Raw genomic sequence first — 22,241 nt, forward strand, 5'->3', positions numbered from 1 at the left:
GTTGGATCTCCAAAATTGAGACGATATCATACTATAGGCTATTCAGCGGTGGCAAGTTCTCAGGGGAATTTTTTATTTACTTAGTGTTCATACGAAATCCCAGGGGGAAATACTAGAAGTAATAGAAATTTGAAATCCTTGATTGGCTCAATATGAAGGCCTCATTTATTTGAGTTGTGCTAGTACAACCCATTCAATCGTCATCGTCAGACATAGTATATACAGTTCGCAAAGTATCAACAAATTTAATCTATAATTTAAGCATTCTCCTTCTGCTCAATGGCACCCTTCTCCTCGGTCCGCATCCAGACATCCACCTCAGCAGCCTCACCCTGGGGCAGGTGACGGGCCATGGAGACAATATCCCACGGAGTCGGGGCATCGCGGAAGACGTGGTTCAGAGCCTCCAGGTTGCGGTTCATGGTCTCGGGGAAGAACAAGTAAACCGAGATTGGAATGCAGCCAGAGATGACAGCGTATACGATGTAGTACTTGTACCCGATAGTATCGAGCGCGACGGGAGTGATCATGACAACCACGAAGTTCCACAGCCAGTGGTTACCAGTCGAGATGGCGGACATGGCGACACGGAGGCGCATAGGAGCGACTTCAGTACAGTAGAGGAAGTTACCGCCGAGGAAGCCGACAGGATAGAAGGAGTTGAAGAGGAAGATGAAGACGGCCGACACAATCGACGCGTTTTTGTTGTCCTTGAAGCTGTTGGTGATGGCGAGGACAATCATGCAGACAGACATACCAGTACCGCTGATCATGAAAATCTTTCGGCGGCCGAGTCGATCGATGGCGAAGAAGGAAATGAAACTGCAAAGGAACTTCCAGGTCATGGCGCATGAAGACAGAATGCGAGCCAGGTCGCTGCTCATGTGCAGGTTCTCTTCGAATATTGTTGACACATATGTCGAGATCAGGTTGCCACCACACATCTGCTGGAAGAATTGCAATGCGACGCACAGACAGAAACGGTATAGAAGGCGCTCGTCGTCGGGCTTACTAAAGCTGAAGATATCCATGAGGGAGGCGCTGTTGACCGTACTCTCGAGCGAGGTCTCGATACCAGCGATTTCGACGCGGACAGCCTCATCCTCGTCAGACAGACCCTTGTAGGCGGCCAAACTGCTGGTAGCCTCTTCAATGCGGCCAACTCGCACGAGCCATCGAGGAGACTCGGGGAGCAAGAAGACCGAGAACACAACGACGAGGGAGAAGAATAGGGAAATGGCCAAGGGAATACGCCACTGCAATGAGCCGGAGACTTTGCTCAGGCCAAAATCAATCCAGTTACAGAGAACATAACCCAAACAGATACAGATACCGTCCACAACAACGTGTTGTCCACGATGTTTGGCTGACGTGCACTCTGACTGCCAGACAGGAACGGCGACACTCAATTGACCGACACCGACACCGAGGATGACACGACCGACGACGAATTGTGGCAATCCATAAGCTGCAGTCTGCAGCACTTGGCCGATGATAGTAAGGATAGCACCCAAGAAGATAGTCTTGCGGCGACCGAGGCGGTCACCAAGGAATGTACACGACAAGGCTCCAAATAGAGCACCGAGCTGGAAGGATCCGATCACAGTACCCTTTCCTGTGGAGTTTTGCGCGCGTTGGGCACCCGTGGTGTTGATTGTGTCGATTTCAGGGAAAATACTGACCCAGCTCTGCAATGTAGCCAGAGGGCCCAAGCCAGACTGGTTGTAACCGAAGACGATGAAGGCCGGTGCTACAATGAGCAATGCCTGCGCTACGCTCAGCGCCTTTCCTCGGAATAGGGTGACCATGTTGGAGTGTGTGTAGAGAAGGCCACTCTGAGGGATGAGAGAATCAAAGAGAAAAGGGCGGCCGGGTCTCTCCGTGGGTTTATACCCTGCTTCGGTCAACTTCCTCGTGGAGACCCCGCATCAGAAAAATCAATACATGCTGTACAGTATTCTGTACCTGTGGGCTGGAGAATTCCCCAGTGGGTAACATGTCTCCACCAAGGTACCACTTTTTTTGGTCAAATTTCGACAAATGTCCGACTGTGACTCGGTCGCGTCGCCGACTCCACGGGGTAGGTTTAATCCCGGCGTGTAAGGATCCTGCCCCTTTGCCACTTCCGAGTCAAAGACCACTTTAATCCATGGGCTTAGGGCCGAAAATCTGAGTTCAGTGGCGGGATGATCTGGCTGACTGGCTGACTGTCTAGGATTGATTGGAGGAAATGCCGAAAATCGGAGCACAGACGGGGTTTTCATCCCATCTCTTATATTACAGAATATGGAAGTGTTTGGAGTAATTTATTTTCCGACTAATGCCGGCATTAAATTTCAGACATTTCCCACCTGGGCAATTTTCGGTTTGGTTCCTGGGCACTCATTGCCTAACTCGGGCCGGTCTCGGCATTGATAGGTCAAGGAAAGGCTTGACCTAGCCCTAAAGGCTTGTCCACTTGCGCCAAGTGCCAAGATATCAGCGAATCGAACCTGGGGTGCCGAGGGGAAACACAATGCACCCCACCATCTCGGTCACTCTCCGGATTTGCCCGTGTTATCGTACACCTGTTTTATTACATTCAAATCGTGGGGGATTGTCTCATTGGAATGACGAAAAAGAAAAGGGAAGTCTCATTCTCGTTAGGCAAGCCACCTATGTTGTCCTTTGCGGTGTACATCGCATTCTTCCCTGGTGGATCCCTTCCCGCGTTCTCCGAGAGATGTCCGAGGAGTGTTGTTGAGAAAGACTCGGTCAAGATGATGCCTCCACACCGTGGACGTATTCGGCTCACCCGCAGTCAGAGATTTCAACATTATTTGCGGGGTCTAGCGGATGACTATGATAAGGGTAAAAAAGTAAACCAATAAGCAAACAGATGAATTAAGCAAACGTATGTCAGCGGTTTTTGTAACGGCCAGATTGAAAGAACATGCGAGCATCTGAGCATCTACACCGGATAGCTTGGAACCTCAACTACCCTAACCCAAGGATCTTCTCGGCCTTTCTCCCCCGTAGTGTCCTGATATGCTTCGGTTTTTTGCATCTATCACTTCCAATCCTTGATCAGGTCAGATGATAGACCCCCATCCGACCCATTCGGAATCATGTTACAAATTTTTATGCATATATGGCATCAGCGAGAAAACGTACATCGGTTAGGCACGGGGTACAACTTGCCGTCTGAAAATCCCCGATCTCGGGAATACTGCCCAGCTGAGCTCTGAAGGATCGATATTAGTATTAATAATATTTGAATTGGCCCTAGAAGCTAATTGCCAATGGCTAAATTAAGCGCGTCATATCCACATGCCTTTATCAGTGCGCGTGACCCGGTTTCCCGCCCCTTCTAAACTACGACATTCGAAGTTCGACCTTCCCTCGCAATTCAAGAGGTTTGCATCTCACTTCGGTAATGGAAAGTATTATCTTACCTTTGTGTCTCGACTCATCTGTAATCAACACCTGAAACAATATCACCTACTACAAGCTCCCCGGTCTTCTATGGAAGATATACTCTGTCCGAATTGCGCACCCGAGAGCCAAGGTATTAGTGGTATTAGTATCCCGGGCCTCTTGATGAGGGTCTCTGCCAAGGCACATATACGTAGTAAATTTGGTATATTAGGCTATTCGGCTAAATTGAATTTTCTCAATTAATATGGATTTTAGAGACACAGGAAACCTCTTTCCGAGAATCAAACTCCCACACCCTCAGGAGGTTAGAACCACTTCCAAGGTTCAAACTCTAATATAAACTTTGATCTCATACTTTATTCTCCTACGTACACTACAACATACACACATAGGTAGACTGTATTGATAGGGGTTTCACCCCCGTGTTGTTAGAAGGAAATCAAGTAAAAATATATTCCTACTATAACACAATAAGAAGGATCGTCAACTACAGGATTCAACTGTACACACGAATATATCAGTTAGCAGACGCGCACGCCGAGATGCCAGATGGTATACCGTCTGATATACCGTCTTGGGCTGACACCTTGACCCGTCGGGGAAACTGACATCTAAGAATCAATGCCCAGTTCTGCACTGCGAGGCTAGAATTATGACCGGATAGGTGGATCCTGGGATATGGGGCTCACCGGACAACTTTCTCGATATTATATCCGGTCTTGAAGATGATACACATTTCAGCTCTATCCTTATTGAGATTGAGTTTGTAAAATCACCGGCAAGACCTATTTGGTCACTTGGAGATGGAGATTCTTGACAATTAGCTTACCTGACCAGCTCGGCCATGTCAATCTCTACTTCAGCTACCTCTAGTTAGCCTCACTTAGCTTCGTTATAAACATAAAATCGACTGCATCATCGACTATATTTGAACTATTATATTGGCTAGACCCTGGTGAACCCCCTAACTATAGCCATCATGTAGGCCTTGACCGCCTACTATATCTCTACTATGCGGCCTCATATGTCTGAATTATTACTATAGGGTCCTACAGTCCCCTCCATTTGCTAGAAAACTGAGGCCAGGCTCAAAGGAAATTGCAGATTTATATCCTAATACCATATCCGAATTTGTATTTAAATTTGAACAAACAGGGGAGTTTACATGTTATGATCTCATTATGTGTTTTCATGAGCCCGATAAAGTAGGCAGAATAAAAGGCGGTCGGGAATCAGCGAATTGTAGTTTGTCTGCACTGCTAAATGACCTCACCTTCACAATTAATTTCCCGCTCGTCTTTCTCCTGCCACCCAAGTTTACGTTGTCGCAAATCACAATGGATCCACAAGAAGATGTTGTGCCAACCGAGCCCCTGTTTCGGCCAGCAAAAAGGCGCAAGTTCATGCGACGACGTCCCGAGCATGAGACCCCAGACACCGAAGAGGCCGATAATCAAAATGACAATCATGGCGCGTCACAAACTCCTGAAAGCAATAATATCCGGCGTCCACGCGCAGTTAGAAAGGGCGGCATTGGATTTTCTACCGCATCACGACTAGGAGATAATCAGGGCCAGCAACTAGCGCTCGTACCAGCGGCCGGAGAAACTGAGGATGAGAAGATACGAGCAATGAATGAACGTTTCACAGGATATACCGGTCAGACAGTTGATGTTGACAAGCACATGTACGAATTCTTTGCTTCGGCTGATCGTCCAACTCGTTTGATGTGGGCTAACGAGATAAGGATGGCATTCATAGATTCCGAGATGGCTAAGCGCTACCAGCCTGATTCAAAAGTGGATCACTCAGTTTCCAACCAACCAACGCAAGAGGAAGTCGCCGGGGGGCTGTCGCTGCCAGGACATCAGACACGCGAACCTGCATCGCTGGGTAAACTCCATGAAATCGACCTCGGCCATGAAGCCACATTACGAAACATTGCGCGGACAGAAGCTGCGACTCGACAAATGGAGAAGGGAGAGCTGCCGATCTCAGTGGACCATGCTGCGTCAGAGACGGGTCGGCCTGGCTCAGACGGCAAGTCATGGCGCAATCGTAAACAGAGGACAGAAGCAGACATCGCAAGAGATCGTCTTGTGGAGGAGGTACTACGTGAGAGCAAATGTGTGTGGTATTCCAAAGTGAAATCTTATATGATCTGTGTCTTTGCTAACACTAGCTGTTATAGTGGAAATTTATGATGAACACGAGGAACCACAGCTTGATGACCAACAGGCTGCTGATGACCGAGTTGCCGAGCAATTCAGGCGAGACTTTATGGATGCGATGCAGTCTCGGCGTCGGACTCGGCCCGCAGCAAAACCGGTGGCCAATGTTGAAGCGCCTCGGGGTCCTAAGCTTGGAGGCAGTCGCAGTGCAAGAGCTGCAATGCGGGAAAAAGAAGCACAGGCGGGAAAGAAATGATTGTTTCTCTCATCCAAAACGTCTGGTTTTACTTGATATGGACTTTACGTACTTGATCCTCTGCGACATCTGTTTTTACTCGACATGCCCACGATACCATAATGATTTTTGCGCCAATGCTATTTCCAGTGTCCTTTTCAAAGGGCTACCGACTAAGTATATGGACTGCTTTCAACCGCGGGTGATCTGCGATTTGCGGCCACATGTATCCTTCTAGTCCCAAATATTAAGATAGAGTGGAAGTATTGTAGTATTTACAAAGTCTACGGTATTATTTCGAGCTAATTGGATATTTAGGTCACAAAATCTTTACTTGCTAAGGGCAGAGGCATACTAGTTTTTGTATATATATATCTAGAGACACCGCAGGTGGTTGGTGTGGATACTCCAATAGCTGAATATTGTTTTCACCGTTCCTAGTTTATCTTTACTTTCTCGTATAGCCCATACTTTTCAAATACGTCATACAGCTCCAATATCTAACTATGAAAAGGATGCGAATACAAGGGTGATATATAATGTCCTGAAGTTGTGCCCTGGTTAGTCAGCACAACTGTTGACCGCGAATGACTAAGCTAGATCTTGGACTGCCCGTTTGGGTGCTAAAGCCAAAGCTACACCCGCACCAAAAAGACCCGCCCTTCTCCTGCCTCCAACCAACCTCTCTGATTGTCCGTCGGATACGCATGGTCACGTCTTGATTTGTCTTCACGCGACTTAATCCAAAATATCCGCATAATCATCGTGACGGCTACGACTCCCTAGATATACCCGCACAACTTTCGCGATGAACCCTTCCAACCCACCTCAAGCTGCCGAGTACGGTGGAGGTATGTGATCCCAAATATGCCATTCCAATTGCGCTTGCTGTTGCGATCCCAAAGAACGTTTGGCCTCTATTCACCGCGCAATTTGCTAATTATCGCACGACTACAGATGAGGTGTCTGCTATTGTCCTAGACCCGGGATACTCAACCACTCGCGCGGGTTTTGCCGGTGAAGATGCTCCCAAGTCACTGATCCCAACCTACTATGGAAAATACAACGCCGACGGCCAAGAGAAGCTCGTATTTGGCGACGACGTATTCGTTACCCCACGACCCGGTCTGTCTATCTACAATCCGATTGGCAAGGATGGAATCGTCGAGGATTGGGATATGGCAGAGAGAGTGTGGGAGCACTCATTTATGTCGCGACTTACCGGCACGAAAGCGGGCAACCCCTTCCAGAACGGATTAAACGATGTCTCCGCAGACGAGCTCCCTACGGAAATGGAGGTGGAGTCAGAGGAGAAGCCCTTGTCAGACAGCCCATTGTTGATGACAGAGCCTGGATGGAACCCAGCAAAGGCACGCGAAAAGACCATTGAAATTGCAATGGAGAAATGGGATACCCCGGCCTTTTATCTCGCGCGCACTGGTGTTCTTGCGGCGTACGTATCCCAGGCCCATTGACTATGATATGTCTACCATTTACTGACCCGATTCCATACGTAGTTTCGCTTCCGGCAAGGCATCCGCCCTTGTTATTGACATTGGAGCTTCCAACATCTCTGTTACCCCGATCCACGATGGCATGATCCTGAAACGGGGCGTGCAGCACTCTCCGTTGGGCGGTGATTACATCTCGTCGCAGATCAAGGCAATCTTCAAGGCCAACTCCCCACAACCCATCACAATCACGCCGCATTACCTTATCAGCTCGAAGTCGGCTGTCGAAGCTGGCCAACCGCCCCAAGCGATATACAAGACCTTCCCCGCCGACAAGGCACCCGATGCGTCGTACCGTGCTCTCCTTGAGGAGCGCACACTGTCCGAGTTCAAGGAATGTGTCGTCCAGGTTTGGCCCGGACCCACAAGGCTCTCAGCTCCCAGCCCCACGGGCGTCTCCAACGAAGATATGGCTAGAACTACCCCCGGTCGCCCATTCGAGTTCCCCGATGGGTACAACCAAGTCTTCGGTGTCGAGCGTTTCCGCGCGGTGGAATCTTTGTTTGATGCCAAGGCTGCCATTCCAGACCCCGACTCGTCTTTCCCTCCCCCGACACCCGCCCAGACCATCCCAGAACTTGTCAAGGCTTCTTTGGCCGGCGTTGACGTCGACCTCCGCCCCCACCTGCTGGCTAATGTCGTGGTTACCGGTGGATCCAGCTTGCTTTATGGATTCACTGATCGTCTGAACCATGAACTGATGCAGATGTTCCCTGGTCCCAGGGTGCGTGTTACTGCTCCCGGTAACACCTCCGAGCGACGCTTCGGCTCCTGGATTGGAGGAAGTATCCTGGCTAGTTTGGGAACTTTCCACCAGATGTGGATATCCAAGAAGGAGTACGAAGAGCATGGGCCGAACATTGTGGAGAAGCGTTGCAAATGATTCCATATCTTCGCATTTCACTCGTGTTGGTTTTCGTTTTTGATGTTTATGGGCGTTACTGCGCTATCTTGGGCGCTTGAAAGGGGGCTTTGAGCAACTCCGGATCTGACCTGTCTGCAAGGAAGGGCCTACAAAACTGATCTAGATATTCTGTGTACGACTAATGCCACTTGATTTGATTTGTCTGAGAATAATATGCAAGACATGAAGGTGCACAGCAGTGTAAATCAACTATGTAAAGACATCGAGTAGTAACAAATACTACTAATGATATCTGAACGATTTGAAATAGAATTATGTTTCCGGCTTTAATATAACCATCCACATTATGTGTTTAATGCGAGATGTCCATTGGCGGGGACGCTCTATTCTTCTGCATCGATGCGTTGGCAGCCAACACATCAATGCCGGGGTGGTCCGTGTTTGGGTTATTTATATTGGCCATCCCTACCCAGGTGGACTTTCTGATAATTTCTTCCCGCGTGAGCATTGCCGAAATACTCTAATACACATCAATTCAGAAAAGCGACCCAGGGGAAAAAACGATAAAGAAACAGAGCATGGATCACACGAAACACACATGACCATTAACATACATCATCATAATGAATTCTCGAATTCATGAACACAAGAAAAGAAAACAAGACTACATCAACAACGTTACATCCGAAGCTGCGGGCCAAACACGCTAGAGTCTACAGGGTATGTACACAATCAAAATGCGAGACAGTCAAGGGTATGAAAATGAAAACGAAAGGGATATCGCGAGTCGAGGTCAAAGGTTAAAGCAGGCAGACACACAAGGGACAGTATCCTCATCGGTTAGCTCGGGCAATGAGCCAGTGCAGGACAGCGTCAAGATTGGTTTCCTCCTTGGCGCTGATACCATAACAGCTTACTTCGCGATGAGTGATGGATTTCAGATCCATGGCCTCAATGATCTCATCAACAGACAGCTTGTCTAGAAGATCGGACTTGTTCCCGAGGACCAGGAGAGGGATACTATGCAGTGTGGGCTTTTTCATCAGGTCGTGAAGTTCTTCTGTCGCTACTGGGAGTGCGGCGCGGTCTGCTGCATCCACAATATACCTTTATTGACATAGGTTAATATGCTGGAAGGGAGAGACGAGAGACGACCCAAAAAATGGAGAAAATAAGCAAGTCTTACACGATCGCGTTGACGCCCCGACAATACCGTTCCCACATCGGCCGAAATCGAGGTTGGCCGCCCAGATCCCAGCTGCGGGGATATATTAGCGCCGCTGTGCTTGATCGGGAAGGATGAACATACCATTTCAAGGTCACATGGCCTTTTTGCACTCTTTTGGTGTTGAATCCGATTGTCGGGATGGAGCTATGAGGAGTTAGAAACTGGCTGGGATGGAATGATCTCAGATGTGAGACCATCTATAACCTACTCAATAGTGAACTCTCCACCCTATTCCATGTCAGCAATCGGGGACCCATAAGGACTTATCAGAAGGACTTATCAGATCGACTTACCGCCAACACACGCAGCAGAGAAGACTTGCCAGCATTCTGAAGACCGATCATGGTGACATCCATCTCGCTGGCCCTATATGAAGTTCAGCATGGCTTCATCTGCGGGGACGGGCCGTGGTCTCCCGAGAACTGCATCTATCAAACGGCCCACTTACCAGAACATCCTCAGAAGCCAGTCATAGATAGCACGAAATATGCCGGCCATGACGAAGAGAGGGGAATATGAAAATAAAAATGAAAATGAAAAAAGGAGAGAAGAGAAAAGAGAAAAGAGAAAGAAAGTATAGTTGAATAGAACCAAAAAAAAAACGAAAGCCAGTAGAAAGATTAGGAGCTGAGAAGTTGCCTTGTGTGTGTGAAAAAGCTCAGGATGACACAAGCCAGAGGGTGGGGTCAACTTTGTAACTGCGCAACAGGTTGATATTCTTGGATTTCTGGATTTGAAGAAGAGATCAAAGGTAAAGAGGGAGAAAAAAAGAAAAGAAAAAAAAAAGCAAGATCGTCACACCGTAACAAGAGATCAACCTAGAAGCAACCATTTAAAACGGCCTATTATTAGAGGGAAGGACGTTTTAAGGGGATAACCGCCGGCAGATATCAATAGAAAAGGATATTCAAGGATATTGGATCTACTATTTTTCTATGGAGAATTGACCGATTTACCTACACACATGACCCGAGGGCGCTTAGGCTCCATTGGCCTCAAAATGGAGGGGTGAACAGCGTTATGCAGCATATCTAGCCCGTGTAGCGTTACAAAAATTTCCACATTTCTGGGTCGTTGGTGTTGCAAGTTTAATCAAGCTAGAGTTTACCAGGATTAGGGGTTCAAGAGCATGTCAGGAACTTGCAGTTGAACTGGATATGAATGGGATGAACGGCAACCTCTGAACGTCAAATTTTGGTCATGAAACCTCAATTTGGCCTCAGGCCACAATGCATATCACCACGTGAGGATAAGCATCCGGCTCCACCCTCGAAAAATTTCCCCAAGCAGAACAGATCTCTCATCTTCGTTTGGCAGCTGCCATTGTCGGTTCAATTCCTGTGGTCTAGTGGCTGATATAATATTGGGCGGAGGAATCGAACCGATACTGTCGCGCTTTTATCTTTACATTGACGGTCACATTTATTGTGCCGTTCAGTCTTTTTTCTATACCGCATCAACCGGCTTTTGAGAGCTGCGAATTTCCATCATGGCACCCGCAGCCACAGAAACCCAGTGGTCAGTCGAATACGACACCCTGCGACGGGAGAACCTGTTCAAGAATCCTCCCACGGATCACACGGCTTATCCATCGCTGGCCGAATCGATTCGACCGCATATCGATTCCTTCAATGCTCTCTTCGACGATAGCAAGATCCTAGAGGCAGGATTGAAGGATATCGGCACAAAGACCTTCCTCGATGGTGAACTCGAAACCTACGAGCAGAAGAAGGCCCGCCAAGCAGAAGGCGTTCGCCCGCCAAAGCGGAATCGCTTAAACGTCCGCGTGCGTGAGATCTTCCTCGAAAAGCCTACCCTCCCCCCGACCAACAAGTACACCACCCGAAACCGTGAAATCTACCCCTCGGAATGCAGAGAGCGCCACGCGACGTACCGTGGTAAGCTCCGCGCTCGCCTCGAGTACCAGGTCAACAATGGAGACTGGATGGAGTCTGTCCGCGAGCTGGGTAATGTCCCGATTATGGTGCGCACCAACCGGTGTCACCTCGAGAAGGCCACCCCTGATGAGCTTGTTCGACACAATGAAGAATCGGAGGAACTGGGCGGTTTCTACATTGTCAACGGTAACGAGAAGCTCATTCGTATGCTGATCGTCGGTAAGCGCAACTACCCCATGTCCATCATTCGTGGTTCTTTCGTCAAGCGTGGTCAGACCTACACAAAGTTCGGTGTTCAAATACGATCGGTCCGTCCCGATCAGACTTCGCAGACCAACGTGCTTCACTACCTCTCCGATGGAAACGTCACCTTCCGTTTCTCATGGCGCAAGAATGAATACCTTATCCCCGTGATGATGATTCTCAAGGCACTCGCAGAGACCAACGACCGCGAAATTTTCGAGGCCATTGTCGGTGGTGCTTCCTCCAAGGGCATGAACAACACTTTCGTCACAGACCGTGTTGAGCTTTTGTTGAGAACCTACCACGCCTACCAGAAGCACAGCCAGTACGATTGCCGGTCCCACCTGGGCAAGGCTTTCCGACCTGTGCTCGGAGTCCCCGCTGACATGCCCGACGAGGAAGTTGGCACAGAGTTCCTCCGCAAGGTTGTTCTCCCCCATCTTGGAAATGAGAATGTCACCGAGACCCAAGACTGGGACAAGTTCAAGTTGATCACCTTCATGATCCGCAAGCTTTACTCCACAGTCGCAGGGGACTGTGCACCTGACAATCCCGATGCCGTCTCCAACCAAGAAATTCTGCTTGGTGGCTTCCTTTACGGAATGATCCTCAAGGAGCGTATCGAGGAGTGGCTCCGTTCATTCGGTCCCATTGCCCGAGATTGGTCCATCCGCAACAATGGCGCAAAGTTCACGGATGAAGCATTCGAACGAGACTTCCTCTCCAAGATCGTTAAGCGGTCAAACGAGAATATTGGTAATGCGCTCGAGTACTTCCTCTCCACTGGTAACTTGGTCAGTCCTACGGGTCTTGATTTGCAACAAACTTCAGGTTACACCGTCATTGCAGAGAAGATCAACTTCTACCGTTTCATCAGTCACTTCCGCATGATTCACCGTGGTAGTTTCTTCGCTCAGTTGAAGACTACCACTGTTCGCAAACTGCTACCAGAAAGTTGGGGTTTCCTTTGCCCCGTTCACACTCCTGATGGATCGCCTTGCGGTCTGCTCAACCATTTGTCGCACAAGTGTTTGATCTCTACGGATAACCTGGATGTATCTCATCTGCCCCGGACTCTGGTTCAGCTTGGTGTCAAGTCCGAGTCTTCCGTGGCTCTGGACGAGAGCGTGGTCGTCCAGTTGGATGGCCGAATCATTGGTTACTGCTCGCCCAAGCAGGCCCAGAGAATCGCCGATACCATCCGGTACTGGAAGGTCGAAGGCAAAAACAACATCCCTCGTGAATTGGAAATTGGATATATTCCCAACTCAAGCGGCGGTCAATACCCAGGTGTCTACATGTTCTCCCAATCAGCGAGAATGTACCGCCCCGTTAAGTATCTCGCGTTGGATAAGCTGGATTACGTCGGACCATTCGAGCAGCCCTTCATGGAGATTGCCTGTGTGGAGTCTGATCTGATCCCCGGTCTTTCGACCCATATTGAGTTCACGCCCACGAACATCCTCTCTATCGTCGCGAACATGACCCCCTTCTCCGACTACAACCAATCTCCACGTAACATGTACCAATGTCAGATGAGCAAACAAACCATGGGTACGCCAGGTACTTCGATTGCCCACCGTACTGACAACAAGTTGTACCGCATCCAAACGGGTCAAACGCCAATTGTGCGGCCACCTCTCTACAACGCCTACGGTCTGGACAACTTTCCCAACGGTATGAACGCAGTTGTGGCTATTATCTCCTACACCGGTTACGACATGGACGATGCTATGATTATCAACAAGTCCGCACACGAACGTGGCTTCGGTCACGGTACAGTCTACAAGACCAAGGTCGTAACTTTAGCCGATAACGACTCCCGCCGGACTAAGTCCAAGCGTGAGGTCACCAAGCTGTTTGGATTCGCCCCCGGCGACGAGGTCAAAGAGCAGGTGCGCAACATTATCGACGAGGATGGAATGCCGCACCTGGGTGCTCGCGTCAAGGAAGGTGACAAGATCGCGGCCTGGCACAATGTCCGCTTCGATCCCGCCTCCGACTCGTATGTTAATGTCGATGGAGTCACCCACTACATGAAATACAAGGATGCCGAAGAAGGTTACGTCGACAGCATCCGCCTCATGGGTTCCGAGTCTGGCAACGAGCCCGCTCAATCGCTCAGCGTCAAGTACCGCATTCCCCGAAAGCCCGTCATCGGTGACAAGTTCTCCTCTCGTCACGGTCAGAAGGGTGTTTTGTCTCAACTCTGGCCTGCGGTCGACATGCCCTTTTCTGAGAGCGGCATGCAGCCCGATCTGATCATCAACCCTCACGCTTTCCCATCCCGTACGTTCCCATTGCTCTTAACATGAAATGTATTCCCACGTTTAACATTTATTCCCAGGTATGACAATCGCCCAAATGATCGAGTCCATGGCCGGCAAAGCAGGTGCCATGCACGGTCTCCCACAAGACTCTACTCCCTTCCAATTCTCCGAAGAAAACACCGCAACCGACTACTTCGGCGAGCAGCTCCGCAAAGCCGGCTACAACTACTACGGTAACGAGCCGTTGTACAGTGGTGTCACGGGCCGCGAGTTCTCCGCCGACATCTACATGGGCCTGGTCTATTACCAGCGTCTGCGTCACATGGTGAACGACAAGTTCCAAGTGCGTACTACTGGTCCCGTCAATGCGCTCACGGGCCAGCCCGTGAAGGGTCGTGCGAAGGGTGGTGGTATCCGTGTCGGAGAGATGGAGCGTGATTCGCTCATTGCTCACGGTGCGGCCTTCTTGCTGCAGGATCGTCTCATGAACTGCTCCGACGCCCAGCACACCTGGATCTGTCGCTGCTGTGGCTCCTTCCTGTCCACGCAGGTTGCTGTTTCCGGCTCGTCCCGCTCTCGCACGGCTATTAACCCTGGTGCTGCTGCTGCCGCTGCCAAGGCTGCTCCTAACCAGCAGAGCACCAATGCTCATGCTGGTGCTGCTATTGGTGCTGTCGGTGGTGTCAATGGTGTTGTGCGTTGCCGTCGTTGTGCCCGTGAGGCTACCTTCGATGACTCCCGTGCTGAGGTCTGGGAGGACGGTGATGGACACCGCTACGTCGGTGGTGACAATGTTACTATCGTTGCTGTTCCTGGTGTGCTGCGGTACTTGGATGTCGAGTTGGCCGCTATGGGTATCAGGATGAAGTTCTTGGTGGATAACTGATATATCGATCTCTGAATGGGGATCTCAAAAATTGTTTCCTTGTTTCAATGTCATAGGTGGCGTATACCTGGTTTAATGATTATACTCATCTGCTTCTTGTCTTATTTATTTTTTGCAAATATTCCTTTGTGTACGAACAGCATTTCCTACCAAATTCAGAAGTATTATAAGAGAATGGTCTTCGTATGGGGCTACTGCCCGCTATAATCTTGTCGAGATATCCCATGCTGTTATTAATTTTACTGCTACATCTTTTCTCTCATTGGTAATCTCCTCAAAATAAGCCCTGAATTTGCAAGAAATATGCAAAGGAGGGTTCCTCATGGTCACCTGCTACAACCAGTAACCCCGAGAGGTAAAAAGGAGGCAGGAGCAAACGGCCATCCATTTCGGGAAGGTACCGGGGACGTGAACATATAAAAGGCTTCCCCCCACCCTTTCACTTCTTCTCTTTTCTTCTCTTCTTCCTCTCCCCAACCCTCTCGACCACCATTTCACCGTAGCCCCCATGAGACAGCGCAGGCGGAGGGTCCCTAAACACATGGTGCGTGCACATCTATGGAGAGACATCAGCATTACCCGGTTGCTGAAAGTCGTGCCATATACTCAATGCCCACCAAGATCGAATATCATTTCTCGTGTGAATCTTTTGATAAAGTCATGGCTGAGCATTTGGGCTCCATAGTCACTGGCGGATCCCACGGAATACATCCCTAATTGTTCGTTCAACTCTACACAAGGGATTCAACGATCTCAGGATCCAGTTATAACAATATGAAATATTTATTTCACTGATAAGTGCCATATTACATGTCAATCTCGCTATACTCCAAATCCTTCCTCCAGATATTATACTTCACATATTCACCTCAAACCGAGCCTTTCTCACCCTCGAGCTCACTCTTCACCAAACCGGTCTTCGCAGCTGGGAATTCCCTTGTGCGCACCTTGTTCTCAAACAGAACATCCAACTCAGCATAAGAGCGGCCCTTGGGCTCAGGAAGTCTGAAGAACGACCAAACAAAACAGAGAACGCACAGTCCACCCCAGAAGAATCCAGACTTCCCCCTCCAATTCCACGCATCCACATTCAGCATATAAGGAATAATAATACCAGTCACCAGATTGAGCACGTTATACGTATTCCTCGCCAGCACAACCGTCTTAGTGCGAAGTCTCGACGACGGCATCTCCGAAACCAGCGAGAAACACACCGGCCCGATAGTCGAATCATAGATGAATGTATACACAAGCAACATGGATCCTGTCGCCCACGAGAGCGAGGTAGTCGCCGGCGGAATCGACACAAACCCAATAACAAACAGGATAACAGCCAAGATGGCTAGGCCACCCACATATAGCGTGCGACGACCAAAGTACGTCATAAACAGCCACGAGCTAAACGTACCAACAACTCCAATCGCATACTGCGCTAGCGACATCGTAAACGACTGCGAGTCCGCCAGTCCAGCACGCTGGTAGAACACAGTCGAGTAGCCCATCAGGCCGCTACCGCACAGACTCTGCACTGCCCAGACACAGCACGCAATCTCCGTGCGTCGCAGATCAGTCCCCTTAAAGCAGTCCATATACGAAGCACCGGTCTCAGTCTGCTGCTCCATGGCATTCGTATACACAATCATGGAGACAGTTTCCTCGGCGCTGAAGTTGGGGTCTGCGCGCGTGAGCCGCTTCACAGACTTGATAGCGTCTTCGCGTCTGTCCTTCCGAACAAGCCACCACGGACTCTCAGGAGCGAGGTACACTCCAATGAAGATCGGCACCGGCCACACCCACTGGATAGCAAAGGGGATGCGGTATGCCCACTGGTCGGTGTGTCCTACAAGGCCCTTCAGCACGCCCGAGGCGATGAGCTGTCCGAAGACCCAGCACAGATTGACGTAGGTGGTGAGATAGGCGCGCAGGGCGACGGGGCATACCTCTGAAGCGTATGTGACGGTGAGAGTCTGGTAGACACCCAGTGGGACACCCATGAGAAGCTCCCCGGCGACGAGGGTCTGAACGTTGGGCGCGAAGAAGAGGATGAAGATGAAGCCGACGGTTGTGGCGAGACAGGCCATTAGGGTCTTGCGGTATCCGTAGCGTTCGGAGACGATACCGTTAACGAAGAGGCCTAGGATCTGACCGACGCTCATTGCGTTGGTTAGGCCTGCTTGCCAGGAGGCGGCAAGGCCGTATTTGCCGTCTGACATGAGTTCGCCGTATTTCATGTTGAAGGCTGGGAAGGCGAAGAAGGAGCCGATCAGGACTACGTCGTAGCCTTCCATGATGATGGCGCAGGAGAGGAGGAGGGACCAGGCTACGGCTTTGGGGTAGAGTCTTAGGGCCTCCATGGCGGTCATGTTGTGTTCTTTTTCGATGGCGGCGCGGGCTTCGGTGGTGGTTTGGAGGTCGGAGTAGCCTGGCAGGACATGGCCTGCTGGTTCGATTGAGTCGGCATGTCTCTCGACATGGTCAATGGCTTGCTTTTCAGAAGCCATTTCTGGAGTAGGGGTTGCCAATGGTGGCTCCGAGGATGATTCCGGATTTTTGCTCGATGTGAACGGGGCTGGATAGAAAAGAAGTATTTCATGCGGGCGTCGTCGATCATTTATGTACAAAATTGTGCTAATGGTGGTCGATTGTCGTCCATAATGAGCGAGGATAGGACCGGGGTTCCATTGGCCCACTCGTCCGTCGAGTTTAATCCTTGCTTAGTTCCTGTGACAAGCGGGAGGAGTGGCGTGAGAAGGCCTTCCCCGGTTTTGTCTGCACGGGATAGGCTTGGGCTAGCCCACTATCCCCGGATTTTCTGGGAGAGTTGTGATTGGCCTAATGCCGGGCCGGCCAGGGATGAAGAAGTGTTTGGTGCGTTGTAGTTTTTTCTCATTGGCTTTTTCATCCAGCCGTGCTTCGTATTGGCCGCTTTAGGGCTGTCGCCTCCCCCAATCCGGTTAGAGGGGGCCGGGGAATAGCGCGAGCTGATTGGTGAGATGTCGGCCCGACTTGCTCTCTTTTCCCCCTCATTTCTGGTTAATTGAACTAACGAAGATCAGTTAGACCCGGAAAGAGAGACGAATCGGCATACGTACCCTCGGCATTTCACATGGTCAGACACTTGGTCTGTTCGGTATGTTGTCCCGATCGTGGGGTTAAGGGGAATTTAGTAGGAATTCAGTAGGAATAAGTGGGAATCCCTATCATACTGAAACAGCCCCAAACGCCCGTCCAGCATTCAGAGACCATGCAGGCAAATGAGTGGCACAGAGCGTTGCTGATAATGAGTGTCGGCCCGACATTCAGTCAATGAGAGCAATGCCCCTCCCTACATGATATCGGAGCCTGGACTCCATCGTCGAGTCTTGGAGAAGTACTTAGCGCAATGATTATCTAAAAATCTAACGCTTTAGGCATATATATATGGCCTTCTCGCTTTCTCCTATTTTGGACTTCTATTCTCTCTTCTATTATCTTTTCTTGCATTGGAATCCATTGCAATCCATTACATCCACCATGTCTCCCGCTATAATTAGCGAAAAGTGGTGGAAAAATTCCATCATCTACCAAATCTACCCCGCCAGCTTCAAAGATTCCAATGGCGATGGTATTGGCGACATCCCAGGGATTATCTCGTCCCTCGATTACATCACAAGCCTTGGTGTAGATGTGGTTTGGCTGTGCCCCATGTACGACAGCCCGCAGATTGACATGGGTTATGATGTTGCCGACTACCAAAGCGTCTATGGCCCATACGGTACTGTTCAGGACATGGAGACCCTCATCGATGCATGCCATAAGCGAGGACTTCGAATCATTCTGGATCTGGTGGTGAATCACACTTCGGACCAACACAAATGGTTCAAAGAGTCCCGCTCTTCAAAGACAAACCCTAAGCGTGACTGGTACATCTGGAAGCCAGCGAAATACGACGCTAATGGGAATCGTCAGCCGCCAAACAACTGGCGCAGTATTTTCGGGGGCAGTGCGTGGGAGTGGGATGAGCCAACACAAGAATATTATCTCCATCTCTTCTGTGTTGAACAGCCCGATGTCAATTGGGAGAATCTCGAGACTCGTCAGGCAGTCTACGAGGAGGCGATGGAATTCTGGCTGCAGAAGGGCGTGGATGGTTTCCGCGTCGATACGGTTAACATGTACAGCAAGCACCCCGAGTATCCCAATGCTCCAATCCTTGATCCAAAGTCTGACACACAACCTGCTTTCTCACTTTTCTGCAACGGTCCTCGCATTCACGAGTACATGCGCGAGATGAACGACGTGCTTTCCAAATACGATGCAATGACCGTTGGCGAACTGCCAAACACACATACCGTGGAGGGTGTTCTCCGCTATGTCTCGGCAGCAGAGAAGCAGCTGAGCATGGTCTTCCAATTCGACATCGTGGAACTCGGCCATGGCAAGGACTATAAGTTCCTGACCACTTTGCCGGGCTGGAACCTACGAGAACTGAAGAGTGCCGTGCAGAGTACACAAGATATTATCAAGGGCACCGATGCATGGACCACAGTATTCATGGAAAACCACGATCAGGGCCGCTCTGTGAGTCGGTTTGGCTCTGACAAGACACCTGAGTTGAGGGTTCGGTCTGCGAAGATGCTTGCCATGATGCAGAGCACACTTTCCGGCACGCAGTTTATCTACCAGGGTCAGGAAATTGGAATGGTGAATGCGCCCCGGGAGTGGACGATTGACGAATACAAAGACGTCGATAGCACCAACTACTATCGAATGGCAAGCAAAGTGTCTGGCGACGACCCGGCCGCGTTGAGCGTGGTCATGGACTCGCTGCAGCATCTGGCGAGAGATCATTCCAGACTCCCCATGCAATGGAGTGCTGAGGCCAATGCGGGCTTCTCACCAGCCTCATCGGCGAAGCCGTGGATGCGCCCGAATGACAATTACCCCGAGATCAATGTGGAGCTCCAGGAGAAAGACTCATCTTCTGTTCTTTCTTTCTGGAAATACATGAATGCGCTGCGCAAGGAGTATGCCGATCTTCTGGTCTTTGGAGAGTTTGAGGTCATCGACGAGCCAAATCAAAGTGTCTTCACCTATACCAAGACAAAAAACGACCAGACCGTTTTGGTGGTTCTCAACTTCTCGGATACAACACAGAAGTTTGAGAAACCGGCTTCTGTGAAGAGTGAAGACTGGAAATTGTTGGCTAGCAATGTAGATGGGCACAAGGAGGACTTACAGGCGTTTGAGGGTAGAGTGTTTTTGGTTTAGGGCTGGGATAGTTATACTACTGGTTAGATAGCTCATACTCAAATTGGTTTAGACATCATTACAGCAGATTGCAATCGATTATCCTTCGTGAATTATTCAAGTCAGATCTTTATATCCAATCTTCTACGTCAACACTATGACATACCTGGTCCAAAGCCACTGTGCATCCCAGCTTCACCCAGTTTCACCCAGGGTCACCCCGGATTCCCCCCGGGTTTATTAAGCTTTTTTATAATGCATATATGTACGGATTAGGCCTACCTAGGTAAGTCGCACATTTTAATCACTCATCGCTTCCAATGACCAACTTCAGTCATGCGGAGAACAACCCGGTGGCGCTATGCTAAAAGAGTCATAAGTGCCAAGCCTCTTCAACGTCCAACGCGGGGAAAAGAAGTACATGTTTCAACTAAACATCAATCTACCCCTGGCCCTCGAAGTCCTTGAATTTAAAGAAGAAATGGCTAGTCCAACTTCTCAGTCGCGAATCCCCAAAGCATGCGACCCATGTAACCGCCGCAAAGTTCGCTGCAACGGCCAACAAAGATGCCAACAATGCGAGCACCTGGATCTCATGTGCACATACACAGAGAACCGTTTATTGCGATCAAGAAAACACTCACTACGCCGAGGAGCGGTCATCTCAAAATACAAGAGCGCCAACACCAAAACCACTACTCTGACACCACTTCTCTCTCCACCAGCACCTACAGCCTCATCTCAACCGCAACTACCAACCTCGTACTTTGAAAGTCTACTCCCAGCCTACATGTCCTATGTATACCCCTTCAGTCCAATAATCACCGAGACAGAAGTGCGCGAGTCGCTCATAAAAATGAACACGGAAAGAGAGCACGCAGCCTTCATCTACGCCTTCACCGCAGTAACTCTGGACCTAACGCGCTCTTCTCAATTCACCACCAAACCCAGCCCTCAACCAGCCTCAACACAAATAACCGACCTAATGCGCCAATCCGTGGAAACCCAACAACCACTAGTAATAGGCTTCCGGCCCTCAATCCTACGCGCCACAACAAGCATCTTCATCCAGATGTGTGCCATGAGTCTGGGCCACTACGACCTGGGCTTTTTCCACCTCCGCGAAGCAATAAGCATGATCCAGATGCTTCGCATCGGCGACAAAACCGTCAACGCAAGCCTCACCACGGCCGAGCGAGCCCGCCGCCAACGACTTTACTGGCAATGCTTCATCCACGAGAGATTCATGTCGATCGTGAATTTCTCTCCGGTAACACTTCCCCCGCATACGCAATATCCAGAAGAAGACCCATTCTTGGGCATAGAAATCCAGCAGGGCTGGACGCAAGTGATCAAGACGTTCTGCATGCTTGACGCGTCGTTTATCAGTCTGTGGATTGGGGACCGGACGCAGGTGACTGCGTCATGGGTTGAGCGGAAACACCGCGAGCTGGATGATGCGTTGTGGGAGGTTGAAGTTTCAGCACTGTCGGAGCTGCAGCAGGCGGATTTGGTTATCACGCGACAGTGGATGCGGACCTTGCTGTGGCAGATGGCTATGTCGAATTGTTTGCTTAGTTCGCATGCATCGTGTCCGTCGTTGGAACTGGAGATGCCGTTGAGGCTGTCGAGTCAGCTCAGGCAGTTTTTGACGAAGATCTCGCAGAACACAATTCGGGTGCATGGATCGTCGATGATTAGCAAGTTATTAGAGATTGTTAATACTATTGCTGATGTGGTGATTCATGTGCCGCAGGCGACGAAGGAGGAGACGACGAGTCGGATTGATGATATTGTTTTTATGCAGGGGGTTGTGCTTTCTTTTCATAATTTGCAGGTTATGCCGAAGGATATCCTGTTGGATAAGTTTCGAGTGATTAGGGAAAGGTTTCCGCATATTGAGGTGGCTATGAAATTGGCTGTTTAGATGGAGATCTAGAGGTATTCTGTGAAGGGGACAGGAGAAAGACAGAGCGATACTAATGGGAGCCGGAGCAGGTGTTTAACATATTGCCTTCCAACTGAACAGCATATAAGTTGAAACTGGCGTTGATTCTTGAAACACAAGTATAATTCAATGCATATATCAAACCCCGAAGACCTGTGTAATTGACTAAAATGACCGCTGTCGAGGTCAGAAAGCTTTCCACGCGTAACTTTGGACCATATCCTCCAGGTTTACCTACCTTGAGCTATCTATTCCTTTATGGCATTGCCCTATTTATCTTCTTCTCCCTAGTGACTTGAAAATAAAATAGGAAAGGGCTTGCATCACAAGGCCGGACTGG

General features: G+C 49.7%; 9 protein-coding genes across 9 annotated transcripts; 5 read left to right on the forward strand and 4 right to left on the reverse strand.

Annotated features, from left to right (window-relative positions):
• Positions 1-257: 257 nt before the first annotated feature.
• On the reverse strand, positions 258-1,808 carry N7537_008085 (sugar porter family MFS transporter; the record flags this gene model as incomplete). Its single annotated transcript, XM_056899140.1, has 1 exon — positions 258-1,808. One exon carries the CDS (start codon positions 1,806-1,808, stop codon positions 258-260), a length of 1,551 nt encoding a protein of 516 aa, XP_056751216.1.
• Positions 1,809-4,598: 2,790 nt separating this feature from the next.
• N7537_008086 (telomere length and silencing 1 family protein) lies at positions 4,599-5,844 on the forward strand (the record flags this gene model as incomplete). Its single annotated transcript, XM_056899141.1, has 2 exons — positions 4,599-5,544; positions 5,609-5,844. 2 exons carry the CDS (start codon positions 4,599-4,601, stop codon positions 5,842-5,844), a joined length of 1,182 nt encoding a protein of 393 aa, XP_056751217.1.
• A 757-nt stretch (positions 5,845-6,601) lies between these two features.
• N7537_008087 (actin family protein) lies at positions 6,602-8,217 on the forward strand (the record flags this gene model as incomplete). The annotated part of the gene is made up of 3 exons (XM_056899142.1): positions 6,602-6,674; positions 6,781-7,276; positions 7,341-8,217. Exons 1-3 carry the CDS (start codon positions 6,632-6,634, stop codon positions 8,215-8,217), a joined length of 1,416 nt encoding a protein of 471 aa, XP_056751218.1. The 5' UTR covers positions 6,602-6,631.
• An 815-nt stretch (positions 8,218-9,032) lies between these two features.
• On the reverse strand, positions 9,033-9,925 carry N7537_008088 (ADP-ribosylation factor-like protein; the record flags this gene model as incomplete). Its single annotated transcript, XM_056899143.1, has 6 exons — positions 9,033-9,306; positions 9,386-9,457; positions 9,509-9,571; positions 9,636-9,655; positions 9,721-9,793; positions 9,876-9,925. 6 exons carry the CDS (start codon positions 9,923-9,925, stop codon positions 9,033-9,035), a joined length of 552 nt encoding a protein of 183 aa, XP_056751219.1.
• Positions 9,926-10,916: 991 nt separating this feature from the next.
• Positions 10,917-14,724, forward strand: N7537_008089 (DNA-directed RNA polymerase I core subunit RPA135; the record flags this gene model as incomplete). Its single annotated transcript, XM_056899144.1, has 2 exons — positions 10,917-13,857; positions 13,916-14,724. The coding sequence occupies 2 exons, from the start codon at positions 10,917-10,919 to the stop codon at positions 14,722-14,724; spliced, it is 3,750 nt and encodes a 1,249-aa protein (XP_056751220.1).
• Positions 14,725-15,057: 333 nt separating this feature from the next.
• On the reverse strand, positions 15,058-15,435 carry N7537_008090 (uncharacterized protein; the record flags this gene model as incomplete). Its single annotated transcript, XM_056899145.1, is given in 2 exon segments — positions 15,058-15,329; positions 15,342-15,435. 2 exon segments carry the CDS (start codon positions 15,433-15,435, stop codon positions 15,058-15,060), a joined length of 366 nt encoding a protein of 121 aa, XP_056751221.1.
• A 158-nt stretch (positions 15,436-15,593) lies between these two features.
• On the reverse strand, positions 15,594-17,225 carry N7537_008091 (MFS maltose permease MalP; the record flags this gene model as incomplete). Its single annotated transcript, XM_056899146.1, has 1 exon — positions 15,594-17,225. The coding sequence occupies one exon, from the start codon at positions 17,223-17,225 to the stop codon at positions 15,594-15,596; it is 1,632 nt and encodes a 543-aa protein (XP_056751222.1).
• Positions 17,226-18,237: 1,012 nt separating this feature from the next.
• On the forward strand, positions 18,238-19,974 carry N7537_008092 (glycoside hydrolase family 13 protein; the record flags this gene model as incomplete). Its single annotated transcript, XM_056899147.1, has 1 exon — positions 18,238-19,974. The coding sequence occupies one exon, from the start codon at positions 18,238-18,240 to the stop codon at positions 19,972-19,974; it is 1,737 nt and encodes a 578-aa protein (XP_056751223.1).
• Positions 19,975-20,434: 460 nt separating this feature from the next.
• Positions 20,435-21,880, forward strand: N7537_008093 (Zn(II)2Cys6 transcription factor; the record flags this gene model as incomplete). Its single annotated transcript, XM_056899148.1, has 1 exon — positions 20,435-21,880. The coding sequence occupies one exon, from the start codon at positions 20,435-20,437 to the stop codon at positions 21,878-21,880; it is 1,446 nt and encodes a 481-aa protein (XP_056751224.1).
• Positions 21,881-22,241: the final 361 nt, after the last annotated feature.

Source organism: Penicillium hordei (assembly GCF_028827395.1).
Source record: "Penicillium hordei strain IBT 12815 chromosome Unknown utg000004l_segment0_segment0, whole genome shotgun sequence".
NCBI lineage: Eukaryota > Fungi > Ascomycota > Eurotiomycetes > Eurotiales > Aspergillaceae > Penicillium > Penicillium hordei.